This window comes from Odontomachus brunneus, unplaced genomic scaffold (assembly GCF_010583005.1).
Source record: "Odontomachus brunneus isolate Ranch 3 - 2012 unplaced genomic scaffold, Obru_v1 Obru_scaffold_068, whole genome shotgun sequence".
Lineage (NCBI taxonomy): Eukaryota > Metazoa > Arthropoda > Insecta > Hymenoptera > Formicidae > Odontomachus > Odontomachus brunneus.
The window spans coordinates 1,399,849-1,414,509 of NW_022639518.1; the positions used below are offsets into that span (position 1 = coordinate 1,399,849).

A 14,661-nucleotide genomic window follows, 5' to 3' on the forward strand; every position below is an offset into this window, starting at 1 on the left:
AGCAGCCCCTTCCCCCCGCCAGCTCCACCTGATTGGGCCGAGGCGAATATCGCCCGGCCCGCACCCCCCCCTGTTCTGCGAGAGTTTCGCTTACCTCCTCGGGGAGGACCGACTCGTCAAAGCCGACGAGTCGGATCTCCCCCCACCTTATGGGCCGCGTTACCGCTGCCCCCGGGAGCGACGCCCTCAGCTTCTCTGCTGGGGCGTCCGCCTCCCTCTCCCTTTCGGGTCCGGCCAGCCCGAAGAGGAGGCCGCCCCCTGCGGCCCTCCTAACAAAGGCGGGCCGGACCGCACCTTCTCCCTGGGAGATATCGCCTCTCGCCTTGCGGAGGGCCTCCGCGTATGTGAGGCCCCCTGGCTCGAGGCGTACCGCCACCGCCACCGTCGTTGGCGGGGTCGGCAACGCAAGATGCGCCGCCGGGAACCCCCTTACCAACTCCTTCCCACCACCCCCCTTGGGGGCCTTGTTTCTCCTCCTTCTCCTTTTCCCGCCCCTCGGGCCGACCACGGCCCAACTCTGCTGATCCGGAGGAGCCGCATCCCGCACGGCAGGCACCAGCGGTCCAGGACCGGCGGACGACACCCCGGCAGTCCCCGCCCGGAACGGGGACGTCGCTCGCTCGCATACCTCCGGCCGCACCACCAGAGATGGAGATGCGGCTCGCTCCACCCCGCTCACAAGGGCCGGGGGGGGGAGCAGACAGGCCTCCATAAGTCCGAAATCCTAGCTTCTATTTGTTTCCTCATTCCTTTCGAAGCTCTGCGTTCCACGTCCCATTCCTTATTCTCTCGATCCCATTTCCTCTTTTCCTCCTTCCATTCGCGTCCTCTTGACTCCCAACACGACAGGGCCGCCTCCAATTCCCTCTCCCTGGCCTCATCCTCCTCCAACAAGTCATTCCTTTCCAGAATGGCGGCCTCCAAGTACGATGTCCGGTACTTAAAGGCCAACGCCATTCCTTTACCGAGCTCAAGCATTTCACTCTTTTTCTTCCGGATGAACTCTTTCTCGGTGTTCGACATCCTTTTGCTCTTCGTGAGGGCGTCCTCGATCTCGTTCACACACTCACCGAGCGCCTCTAGGCTCGCAGCGAAGAACGTGACGTTCATCCCTTTCTTCCCAGGATCAGGCATCCCTTCACGCTGCTTCCATTCCTGCTGTCCCTCCTCAGGGCTCACCCCGAGTTCCTCTCCCTCTTTCTTTTCTACCCTCCTTCTCTTCGCGACAATGACGACCTTCTCTCTTCCATCCGTACTTCCATCCACGGTAGCGGCTTCGGCGTGCGGGCCGGTAGGCAACCCGCACGCCAGCCCGTCGCCGGATGACGACGACACAGGGAGCCGGGACGCTACCCCCCGTGCCGCCGGGCCCTGGGGCTCCGAAACCCCTGGGCCGGTAAGTTTGCTTCCGGTTATTGACATATAATCCATCCATTGGGTGAGAACTTTACGACCCCTCACTCACGGGCGGGTTTTTATCGAGTTTGTCCTTCCCCTAGGTCGGCTACTAAAGAGCTAACGAGCCCAACCTACCCGTGCGCAGACTGTCAGGCCCTGCCTCGGAATAAGTCCGGGCGGCCCTGACAGCCGCGCCCCCCCAAATCCCCCTCCCCGTCGGCCCGTCCGGCATGGGTGACCCTACCGGCATGGCCCGACGGATCCTTGGGGGCCGACTTCCGGGCAACTCCCCGGAAATCACCCATTTCCCCTCCCCGGCGCGTACCACGGAAAGAATTCACGAGGCCGTTTGCCGGAGGAGGGGAAAACCCCATTATGAGACACGGGACCCCCCCATGCCAGGAGGCACGCCCCGAAGGACGTCCTCCCAAGAAACAAGGCGAACCCGAGCCCCATTTCCCCCCAATTGGTGCACTCTTAGACCCCAGGCTCTTCCCGCGGCCCTCCCAAGAGTTGGACTCTTGGTACTGCCCTGCGGGTCGAGACTCAGGGAGCCCCCTCACCACGTCAAGGTGGTGCACCCCGAGGGGGCTGGCGGGTCCGTCCTCAGCGGTTGTCAGGAGGCCCACGGGGATCACTTGCGCATTACTTCCGCGGACCTCCCTTCGCAGTCCTGAAGACCCCTCCTGGACCGGGGATAATAAATCACCCCCGGTCACAGGTCCTCCTAAGCAGCGGCGCGGTGCGACCCAACACTGCGTCGCCTCTCTCCCGGGCCGCTATGATAGAAGGGTGCGCCCCCACACACTCCCCAAAGCGACCCGAAGGGGAGAGGGGGGACCGGGACAAGTGGTACTCACCCCAGGGACGAGCCGTCCCAAGACGAGAATCCCCGCAGGGTCCCGCCAGGGGGCGATCCGCCGCCGGTCCCGGTTCCCCCACAACGCCGGCTTGATGTTCGGCCGGCGCCGTAGCCCTGGTCTAGATGGTCAGACCGGGGCCCTCTCCGCCGGCCGGATCCCGGGATCCGCCGGCACACTTCCCGTGGGTCCGGCCTCATTAGGAGGCCGGCCCCTCCGGTGCCCCGGCGGTTTCCCGCTCGCCGGAGCACCCCCTGCCATCGGGTACTCGGAGCCACAACGCGGTGGCCCGAGTCACGGCCATCCTCGAGGCACACCGTGTAGGCCGCACTAGCCGTGCAGGCCTCCGGGTTGGAGGCGGCGGGGTCGGGGCCCGCCGTGTGCGCCGCGCCGGTTGCACCCCTTCTTCCGTCCGCCGTGGCTCCCTCGGGAAACCGGGGTTGGGTTGCGGCGGGCGGGAGGTGTGTGAGAATGAGAGAGAGGGACCCCAAAGGGGGCGGTGAGGTGACGCGCGCTCCGGGGCGTCCGGCGGTGCCGGGGGCGCTGCCGGCGGTGCCGACGACGGCGGCGGTGTCGGTCCGCCTTGAGCCGGGGGGCTGTGCAGGCCCGCGCGGTGTGCCCGGCCCGGCCACACCGGTAGCAAAGGCCGCTCCAGTCAATTGACACGGAGCAGGCCGCCCGGATGTGGCCGAGCCGCCAACACCGGTGACACTGGAGAGGGCGAGGAGCGAGCATCACCATCCGCTCTCCCGCCCACTCAGCGCCACTCTCCCTTCGGCGGCCACCCTGGCAGCCGCGGCGAGGGGGAGTCTCGCCCAGACTATCCCCTCGCCCCGCCAGCCCCATCGGATGGGGCTGAGGCGAATCTCGCCCGGCCCGTATCCTCCTCGCGCAGCGAGGACCTTCTCTATCTCGTCGGTAAGGACCGACTCATCAAAACCGACGAGTCGGACCTCCCCCATCCTTGAGGGCCGTGTGACGACGGCCCCCGGGAACGCCGCCCTAAGTTTAATAGCTAAGGCGTCCACCTCCCCCTCCTTCCCGGGTCAGGCCAGCCCGAACAAGAGGCCGCCATTTGCGGCCCTCCTAACGAAGACGGGCCGGACCCCACCCGCACCTGGGGCAATGTCGGCCCTCGCCTTGCGGAGGGCCTACGCATACGAGAGGCCCCCCCCTTTTTTTTTTTTTTTTTAGCCAGGGGAAATGCGTTACGCATACCCACGATCTCCGGGGGGAGACCGCGGGTTATGTGGGGCTCCTCCCCCCCGAGGATGCTCGGCGGGGGCCCTACCCACTAAAACCCATGGCGGGTCCGTCCTCAGCGGTCATCAGGGGGCCCGCGGGAACCACTTGCGCATTACTTCCGCGGACCCCCCTCCGCAGTCCTGAGGACCCCTCCCGGACCGGGGGTAATAAATCACCCCCGGTCACAGCTCCTCCTGATCAGCGGCGCGGTGCGACCCAACACCGCGCCGCCTCTCTCCCGGGTCGCTATATAGGAGGGTGCGCCCCCGCACACCCCCCAAAGCGACCCGAAGGGGAGAGGGGGGGAACCGGGACAGGGCGTACTCGCCCCAGGGGCGAGCCGCCCCAAGACGAGATCCCCGCAGGGTCCCGCCAGGGGGCGACCCGCCCCCGGTCCCGGCTTCCCCCCCGCGCCGGCCCGATGTTCGGCCGGCGCCGTGGCCCCGGTCTAGGTGGTCAGACCGGGGCCCTCTCCGCCGACTGGGCCCCGGGATAGCCCGGGGTCCGTCGGCTCGTCTCCCATGGGGGAACCAGCACCGCCCACATTCGGCGGTCGGCCCCTCCTGTGCCCCGTGGGCCAAGCCCGCGGGCCACTGCCTCCTTTCCTCACGGGGCAGGCGGGCCCCCCCATACGGTGACCCGCCTCCCGACCTTCTTCGCGGCACACCGCGCAGGAAACACCCTCCACACAGTCCCGCGCGATGTGCCCCGCCCGGCCACACCGGTAGCACAGGCCGCTCCGGTCCACGGACGCGGAGCAGGCCGCCCGGATGTGGCCGGGCCTCCAGCACTTGTGGCACTGGAGCGGACGGGCCGCGAGCAACTCGACCCGCGCGCCCGCCCACCCCAGCGCCACCCGTCCCTCCCTGGCCACAATGGCCGCAGCATCGAGGGGTAGCCGCGCCCAGACAACGCCGACCCCCCCCACCCCCTCCTAACGGTGCCCGTCCGCACCTCCCCAACCCCGCAGCCGCCGCGGGTCGCGAGGGCGCGGGATATCTCGTCGGGGAGGACCGACTCGTCTATGCCGACGAGCCGAACCTCCCCCCACCTCTTCGGCCTTGTTACTAAGGCGCCCGGGAGCGACGCCCTGATTCTATCGGCCAGGACGTCCGCTCCCCGGCTCCTTCCTTCCCTGTCAGGGCCGGCCAGCCCCAAGAGGAGGCCGCCATTCGCGGCCCTCCTCACAAACGCCGGCCGAACCCCGGCATCCTCAAGAGGGAGCTCCCTCAATTTGCGAAGAGCCTCCGCGTATGTGAGGCTCCCCGCTCCCTCCTCTAAGCGGACGTTGATCGCCGCCGTCGTCGGCTGCACCGGCGGCACCACGAGCTTCGGCGCCGCCGGGCGCACCGAGTGCCGCCCCTCCTCATAGGCCGGCCTAGAGGTCTCTTTCCTTCTCCTGCCCCCATTCCCGCTACCCGCCGCGAACCGCCCACGACCCCCGAAGGGGGCCGCGGCGGGCCCGGCGGGCACGACTGATCCCGCCCCAGCCGGCGGCGCCTCGGCGGCCACCGCCAGCCGTCCGACCGGCGCGGCGCCCCGCAGCGGGGACGTCGCCCTGTCCGTCCTATCGGGCCGCGCCTCCGGAAACGGAGACACGGCCCGATCCGTCACGTTTTTCCTCTTCCTCCCGGCGGTCGACTCCGCAGCTAAGCTCGCCGCCTTCTCCCGTTCCCTCATCCATTCCTTCCTTTCCACATTCCACATCTCCTTCTCTTCCTTCCATTTCCTTTCCTTGCTCTCCCAGCCCTTCCTTTCGGCCAACCACTCCATCTTTTCCATATCCCATTTCTTTCCTTTACTTTTCCATTCCTCCAGTTCCTTCCACCTCTTCTTTTCATCTTCCTCTCTTTTTTTCCACCAATCTTCCCATTCGTTTATGTTCCCTTCCAGAGCCTCTGTCCTTTTTTTAAAAGTTCTCGCGATGTCCTCACAATATCTTTTCAGTTCTTCACTATGTCCGGTGATGGTCGCCTTTTCTGTCTTACTCATCCTCTTACTTTTTGTTGTGGCCTGCTCGATGAGATTCGCACTTTCTTTGGCGTAATCGAGCCGGGTGAGGACGAACTCCCGGTTCCTACGCTTGTTCATCGGGTCCGGCCATCCCTCACTTTCTTCCTCTTCCGACTCTGCTTCCGTATCATCCTCTCCGCTTTCTTCCTCTTCACTTCCGCTTTCTTCCTCTTCGCTTTCCTTCTCCCGTGCCATTCCCGCACATTCCTCATACTCCTGGGTCCCTCCGCCTTCCTCGTGCTTATCAAGCTTCCTTCTCTTACCCCCTCCCTCCATTTTGTCCTTCCCCTTCCTTTCCATATCCCCCCTTCCCCCGGCGGTTGCAGAACCCACCGACGCGCCCGCCGTTGACGCGCCGGTTTCGTGTGGCCCATCGTCCGTTGACGACCCGGGGGTGCCTGGGACCATAGCCCCCCCGTGCCGGCGCGACACATCCGATCTGCCGCCGATCGTTCCTTTTCGTTGTTCCATCATCCTAAAAAAAAAGGGGCATGACGGCGGCCCCCCAACCCGGGCGGCTTTTCGGGCCGCCCCCTAGGGCGGTTTGGCTCAACGGAGCCTCAGGAGCCCGCGCTGCCCCCGCTGTGGATCCCCGGTGAAGTATTCACCGAGGATTTTACTACTCCCGGGCGCAGCTGCCCACCCGGGAGGCCGGTTGCCATACTGGCATAAGGGACCCGACTGCCCCCGCGGTGAGTTCGGTTCACCCGCACCGGCTGCCCTAAGGACAGCCGGGCGCGCTCGCCTCCCTCTCAAACTCTCGGGCGCCGCTGCCCGCCCGAGAGACCGGTACCATACTGGCATAAGGGATCCGGTACGCTCCCCTGCTGTAGGCGCCATTGGGCTTCCCTCCCTCTCTGAAGCGAGAAGGAGGGGAGCCCTCCGGCTCCTAATACTCATGGGCGCAGCAACCCACCCATGAGGGCCTTTTAGTCGCCTTTTACGACACGCAGGCCATACGTTGGGGGTATTCTTTACGTCCGCCACCCACACGGACAACGAGAGGCCCCCCGGCTCAAGGCGGACTGACACCGCCGCCGTCGTCGGCACCGCCGGCAGCGCCCCCGGCACCGCCGGACGCCCCGGAGCGCGCGTCACCTCACCGCCCCCTTTGGGGTCCCTCTCTCTCATTCTCGCACACCTCCCGCCCGCCGCAACCCAACCCCGGTTTCCCGAGGGAGCCACGGCGGACGGAAGAAGGGGTGCAACCGGCGCGGCGCACACGGCGGGCCCCGACCCCGCCGCCTCCAACCCGGAGGCCTGCACTTTCAGCGGGGACGTCGCCCGATTGCGCACGTTGGGCCTTACCTCCGGGAAGGGGGACACCGCCCGATCCGCCATCTTTTTCCTCTTGTCTCCTATCCTACCTTGTAGGCTCTCCCTCTCCTTATTCCAGCCATCCCTTTCCATTTTCAGTTTTTATAGCTCCTTTTTTAGTTTCCTTTCTCTATCCATATCCTTTGCCTTTCTTTTCTCCCATCATTCTCCCCATTCCTGTACCATCCCTTCCAGAAACTCTGTCCTTGTCTTGAACACTTTTCCCATGTCCTTACAATATGCCACCATTTCATTTTTACCTCTCATAATGTTGACCTTCTCTGTTTTGCTCATTCTTTTACTTTTTCCGGTAACCTCCTCGATTAACTCCGCACTTTGCCGGATATTCTCCAACCGGTTGAGTATAAAGTTCCGGTTTCTTTTTATGTCTTTCGGGTCCGGCCATGTCTCAACCTCTTCCTCTTCCATTACCATTTCTACCTCTTCAACCCACTCCCTAAGCTACCCTCTCAACCCTGTCCCTGAATCCCCCCCATCCTTGTCCAGCTTTCTTCTCTTCCCCCCTCCAATTGCACCCCCCAGTTCCATTCCTTCCGTCTCCCCCCCCATTTCAGCGGTAGTCCTGTCTACCGCGGTGCCCGCCGTCGACACCCCGGCAGCCTCGTCCACGTTCGGCCCATCGCACAGTGGGACAGAATCCCGAAAACGTGGCCAAAAGTCGAAAAATAAAGTTTCGATTTAGGAGTTTTTAACTATTGGGTTGGCTACAGTGATAGTTTGACTTCCAAATTTCACACACAGCAGGGTCCGATCGTGAAAATCTGAGTTTGTAGACCAGTTCTAATGTGACCCTCGCAGGAGTAGCATCTGTCGCAAACGAGAGACGAAAAATAACGGTCTTTTCAAAAGTACGCCAAAACACGTGGAATTAATCAATTTTATGTTTGTAAAATGGAATCATCTATTGATAGTAAGTAGAATATTAATATCTATTACACAAACCATATTAACAATAAACAAAATAGCCGTTAACAAATAATTGTACCAAAGTTTGAAGTGAAATTACGCATAAAAAGTTTAGAAATCGAGAGAAAAAGTTAATAATTCTGTAGAATTCTGCGACCAACTTTATTTTTTCTTGTAGGTCATATTATTAGTTAATAAAATAAACAAAAATTAGCTGCCACCAGCTGCCAATCTGGTTTTTGCAAACATTTATAATAATAAACACAGAAATATTCGTATATAAGCTGCTGCTTAAATGTCATAATTTTCATTTTTATTAAGTTTAATTATAATTTATTAATCTTAATTTTAATAAACAATTTAAAAAAGAAATTTTTTTAATTTGTTTTCATTTTTTTTTAAATAAGTTGAATATATAATTAATGAATAAATAATAAATAATAAAAGAGCTGCATGTAATTAATATCCACATTTTAATGTTTTAGAATCTGGTGACAATGCTGAAATGGCTTTGTCGAGGAAGGAAATTTTTATTTTAGTGAGAGATCATTTAAATGAACATGTGCCTGTAATTTATGAAGTAATTGAAAAGGAGATGTCCCATAAATTACAAAATTCTTTTAAATTACCAGAGGATGTAAAACAAGTCATACGCAAATTATTACACGATTTTAGAACGAAGTGGCAAAAAGTTAACAGGACAGAACAAAATTTTTTTGAAAAGTTTCGGCAATGGCTAAGCGTGCTCGTTTATTTCAATAAAAACGAAGTTGTAGAAGAATATATAGAAACGCCAAAAAAAGGGAATTTAGGTCGCCCTTCTTCATCATTTACAGCTTCAAGTGAGAGAACAAAACGAAGGAAAACCGAAGATATTCGTTCACACGCAAGTGTCGAAGAATTATGTTATGCCACGCAAATGAGTCTTCGAGCTGCCAAAAAATTAGATGCCGCAAAAGTTGTTTCGGATGTGACATTGGGCAGTCCATCGAAAGCCCGAAAATACAGAAAGTCTTTAGAATTTACTCCAGGAAGCATTCTTTCCGCTGATTCTGCTCTTTCGCTTATAATTGAGCAGAAATTATCAAAAAGTCAGTATCTGGGACTACGAGCTGTAAGCAAAGAAAACAATTGTAAATTATTTCCGTCATATCACACAGTATCAGAAGCTAAAAGTAAATGTTATCCGCTGAGATCAGGCATGATCATAACTGAATGCAGTGCCGAAGTCAAATTACAGTATTTATTGGATCACACAGTTCGAAGAATTTTATTGGTTCAAATGGACGTTATAAAGAGCTTGACTTCAAAAAACGTTCGCAACTTAAAGTTAATTTGCAAGTGGGGTCTTGATGGTAGCTCTGGCCAGAGTATGTACAAGCAAAAATTTAGTGATGATGACGGAAGCAAATCAGATTCGAGCATTTTTTTCACTTCGCTTGTGCCACTACAGCTTGTATCTGTTGATCAAATGACAAATGCAGAAATTATTGTATGGAAAAATCAAAGACCTTCATCTCCTCGATTTTGTCGGCCCATAAGGATTCAATTTTTGCAAGAAAATACCGAAGCCACCGTGAACGAGACAGATAACATTAAAGAACAAGAGAGTAAACTTGTCGCTTTTCAAACGGTTATAGACGGAAAAGAAATAAACGTATCTTATAATCTTGCCCTAACAATGATAGATGGTAAAGTTTGCAACAAATATATTAAAATGTTTCGAGAAGACTTCTCACGAAAATGTACTCGTACAAAAACTATGGAAGATGTTTTTTTACGGCTGTTAGTGGCATCAGATCCATTTATTTCAAGCTTACGAAAATTACCTACCAAAAAATTAAAATCGTTGTCATCAGAAGCAGTGCAATTAATAATTCCGCCAACTATTGAGATAACTGATGAAAGCTTCAACATTTCTACAATAAAATCATCTGACATAGATACTGATGATTCAACAGACTCTGAATAATTATTAATTAAATCTAATTATTTTTAATTTTATTATTGGACTATATTTATATTGTTTCACTATATATGCGTTGTCAAATTATATTTTAATAAATATCTTACTTTTTTACTTTTATTTCATTTCTTTTATTAAGTTCTTAGATCTTTTATTATAAGAAAAAGCGTAATATTATTTATAACGAGTTTCTGTTTAAATATTATAATTTTTATTACATTCTCAGTATTTATTTTCTTTATTTTTTATTTCGCATTTGTAATTAACAATTATTAAGAAAGCAGGGTATAAATTTTAGCCTAAGTAACACATTTTTTTTTCATTTACTTCGGCCATATTGGATACGCCATTTTGTTTTTTGAAATTTGCACTTCAGATTCGTAATCAGCGACGTCGAAAACATTTATATACCAATTTTTACAAAAATCGGACAACGACTTCATATTTTAGCCACGTTTTCGGGATTCTGTCCCACTGTGCATCGCTTGTTGACGACAAGGGGGGCTTGGGACCATAGCCCCCCCCCCCATGCCGGCGCGACGCATCCGACTCGCCGCAAGTCGTATCCTTCATCTTTTTCATCATATGTTATAATGGGGGGCTTGACGGCGGCCCCCCAACCCGGGCGGCTTTTCGGGCCGCCCCCTAGGGCGATTCGGTTCGGTTCAATGGAACTTAAGGAGCCCGCCCTGCCCCCGCTGAAATATTCACCGAGGATCTTGCTACTCCCGGGCGCAGCTGTCTACCTGGGAGGCCGGTTGCCATACAGGCATTACAGCCCCCGCGGTGGAATCGGTTCGCCCGCACCGGCTGCTCTAAGGACAACCGGGTGCGTTCACCTCCCCCTGATACTCTCGGGCGCCGCTGTCCACCCGAGAGACCGGTACCATACTGGCATAAGGGATACGGTACGCTCCCCTGCTGTAGGCGCCATTGAGCTCCCCTCCCTCTCTGAAGCGAGAAGGAGGGGAGCCCTCCGGCTCCTGATACTCATAGGCGCAGCAACCCACCCATGAGGGCCTTTTAGTCGCCTTTTACGACACGCAGGCCATACGTTGGGGGTATTCTTTACGTCCGCTACCCACACAGACATATTTAATAAACTTTTTTTTTTTTTTTTTTTTTTTAAGCCAGGGGAAATGCCTTTACGTATACCCATGGTCTCCGGGAGGAGACCGCGGGTTATGTGGGACTCCTCCCCCGCCGAAGAAGATTCGACGGGGGCCCTACCCACTAAAACCCCTGGCGGGTCCGTCCTCATGTGCAAAAATTAATTCTGCGTGCATAATCTTACGGTAATAAATTTAGAACTTTGGTGATAAATATGTATACATTCTGTTTTATTTTAAAATGAGTTGTACTGTGTTCTTAGAAATATTTAATTTTTAACTCATTTTATGTATATAGTATATTAGTAGATGTATCTTCTTCACACATTTCTAAAACTCCTTCTTTATTTTCATTTATACGAGCGTACCGTTCACATCCGGCACTAATAATAAGCATATTACAATACTCTACAGGAATATAATCCATTTTAATCTTTTAGAGGAATATTAATTCCTAAATTAACAAGAAATATTATTTTTTTATTAAAATAATTACTAAGAAAGAAATATAGGATCCTCTTAACTGAAATTAAAAATTAAAAAAATGAAAAATATTTATACATATGAGCGATTTATACGATACCTCTCGTTCACTTATTTCATCTTATTTTTTCTTGCTTTCTCTTGTTAACAATAAATAATTGATATTCTTCTCTTTAACCAGTAAATTATAATATTTTTTTAAAAATTTAAAATGGATTATACTCCTGTTGAGTATTATGATATGCTTATAATTTATGGTGAATGTGGTCAAAATGCGACTCTTGCCGCACAAGAGTACTCACTACGGTTTCCAGAGCGTAGAGCTTAAACTCAAAATGTAATTTTGCGGTTGATGAATCGGACACGAGAAACAGGATCTGTAATACCCCAACGCAAAAATATTGGCGCCGGACGTGAATGATACGCCCGTACAAATGAAAATGAAGAAGCAGTTTTAGAAATGTGCGAAGAATATTCATCAACAACCCTTATAGAAATATCATACTAAGAATCATTGATAATTACTTATTTTCAGTATTAAAAATACTGGATAATAAGTAATTATCAATAATTCTTAGTGTGATATTTCTATAAGGGAAGTGTACGCAAAATCAGCCGAAGATTAAATATCTCGAAGAGTTCAGTACAACTTATTTTAAAAGAAAACAGAATGCATGCTTATCATTTCACCAAAGTACAAAATTTATTACCGCAAGATTATGCATGCAGAATTAATTTTTGCACATAGTTACTGGCACAAGAACCGGATTTTATCGAAACAATTTTATTTACGGACGAATCCTGCTTTACGCGCGAAGGTTCTTTTAATACGCACAATTCTCACATTTGGAGCAATGAAAATCCACACGAATATCGAATTCAAAACTATCAACACCGTTTTAGTATAAATTTGTGGGCTGCCCTTATAGAAATATCATACTAAGAATCATTGAATTACTTATTATCCAGTATTTTTAATACTGAAAGTAAGTAATTATCAATGATACTTAGTATGATATTTCTATAAGGGTGGTATACAAAATAATTTAAGTTTAATAATATCGTAAGTTTTCTGTTTATTATTTGTATTATAGCTTATGTAAAAAAAAAAATAATGTAATATTTTGGATGTAAGGTTTGTTTTAGAACAATATATATCTATGTAATATTTATAACATATTAAATTACAGATTGGACCGTTTGAAATGTCCATAAGACTTGATGGCAATATTTATCAAAATTTTATAAATAATAATTTGCCAGATTTGTTGGAAAATATTCCACTAAATATTCGGCAACGGCTTGTTTTTCAACAAGATGGTGCACCACCACATAATGCAAGATGTGTACGCCAATCTTTGAGCGAAAAATTTCCGGGTAAATGGCTAGGATGCGGTGGTCCTATAAGTTGGTTAGCACGCTCACCCGATCTGACGCCTCTGGTTTATTTTTTATGGGGTCATATTAAAGAATATGTGAACAAGGAACCAATTAATACTCGCGAGGAATTACGAGAGAAAATTGTTGAAGCAATCGCCACAACGACACCAAACATGATTAGAAACGCAACAAGCAGTCTATTGCGACGCACACAATTGTGTATTGAATGCGATGGGGGACATTTCGAACATTTATTATAAAAAATATTTTAATTTGTTATTTAATCTGTTAAACTACTTTGTTGTTATTAAAATTTATTAAATATGTTAAAAGTGTTAATTTTTTAAAGTGTGTTAAATTAAGGTTTATTAAATACGTTTGAATTATAATTATTGTTTAAATTGATTTTTATTAAAACCATTGCAATTTGTATTTTGTTACGAACATTCAAAAATGTTCTAAAATACAATAACAATGTTCTAAAATATAAACAGCTATTAATTCTATTACAATTTATTTGTCTCGCACAGCGTAGCGTGGACACCTTCATGGTAATGTTAATCGATAATTTTGACAGCTCAAGTTGAAATATGCAAATTTTTACTTGAATTATTTTTGATATGCCTTTAGTTTTTATATTTTTTGTTTGTGAAAAAATGTATTAATATGCAATACATAGAGAAGCAAAAACATATTGCAAATTTATATGACAATAATATCATAAAAAGAGCGCATTAATAGGAGCACTTTTTGCATTTGTCATTTTTCCATAACTGAGCGCGCGAAATCTCAGCCCTGCCATTCGTTAAATGTAATCGCTTCCCGTTTAAAAACTATTATAGCCTCGACATTTTTGTATTAGAATTTTCATCTTAAAATATTGTAAGGAATCTACCATTAAGAGCAATTCCGGTGGTTTTAGGACACCCTGTATATATTATATATATTATATAAGGTGTAGTGAAAAGAAATCCATTATTTTTCCAATAGATGGCTTTAGTAATGTGTATCTCGCGTTGTATAAGTGCGATCGGTTTACGCTAGATGGCGTTAGAAAGATAAGATTTCGTACATTACGTAAGAAACTTCTCAGACAGTTTTGTGATTGTTTGACTTAGTATTGTTTAAGCGTGCGTTAAAGTTGGATACCAGCAAAGGGAAAATACGCCATATTTTACAGTTTTTCTTCGATAAAGGCGAAAACGCAAGCCAGGCGGCTGAAAATGTGAATAGTGTTTATAGTCCTGATACTGTAACAGCCAATCACGCGCAATTTAGGTTTCGTCGATTCCGTTTTGGTAATTTTGATGTCAAAGATGCACCACGCTCTGGAAGGCCAATTGTCGAAAATGTCGATAAAATAATGGAAATCGTCGAGTCCGACCGTCATGTAGGCACTGTTTCGATTGCCCAGGAGCTAAACATTGCAGAAAAAACCGTTTGGAATCACTTCAATAAGGCTGGATACAAAAAGAAGCTCGATGTATGGGTGCCACACGAGTTAACGCAAAAAAACCTCATGGATCGAATTTCCATCTACGAATTGCTGGTGAATCGCAACAAAATCGACCCATTTCTGCAGCGGATGGTGACTGGTGATGAAAAGTGGGTCACTTACGACAACGTCGAGCGAAAACGGTCGTGGTCGAAACGCGGTGAGCCGGCGGAAACGGTAGCCAGGTTTGACGGTCAGGAAGGCTTTGCTGTGTGTTTGGTGGGATTGGCAGGGAATCATCCACTATGAGCTGCTCCCCTACGGCAAAACTCTTAATTCGGACCTGTACTGTCAACAATTGGACTGTCTGAAGGAATCAATCGCCCAGAAGCGGCCAGCTTTGGCCAATAGGAGAGGAATTGTGTTCCATCAGGACAACGCCAGGCCACTCACATCGATAGTGACTCGCCAAAAGCTCCGGGAGCTTAGTTGGGAGGTTCTTATGCATCCACCTTATAGTCCGGACCT

General features: G+C 50.5%; 1 protein-coding gene across 1 annotated transcript; it reads left to right on the top strand.

The window, feature by feature from the left end:
• Positions 1-7,156: 7,156 nt before the first annotated feature.
• Positions 7,157-9,823, top strand: LOC116846729. The gene is made up of 2 exons (XM_032820949.1): positions 7,157-7,764; positions 8,246-9,823. The coding sequence occupies exons 1-2, from the start codon at positions 7,746-7,748 to the stop codon at positions 9,730-9,732; spliced, it is 1,506 nt and encodes a 501-aa protein (XP_032676840.1). The 5' UTR covers positions 7,157-7,745; the 3' UTR covers positions 9,733-9,823.
• Positions 9,824-14,661: the final 4,838 nt, after the last annotated feature.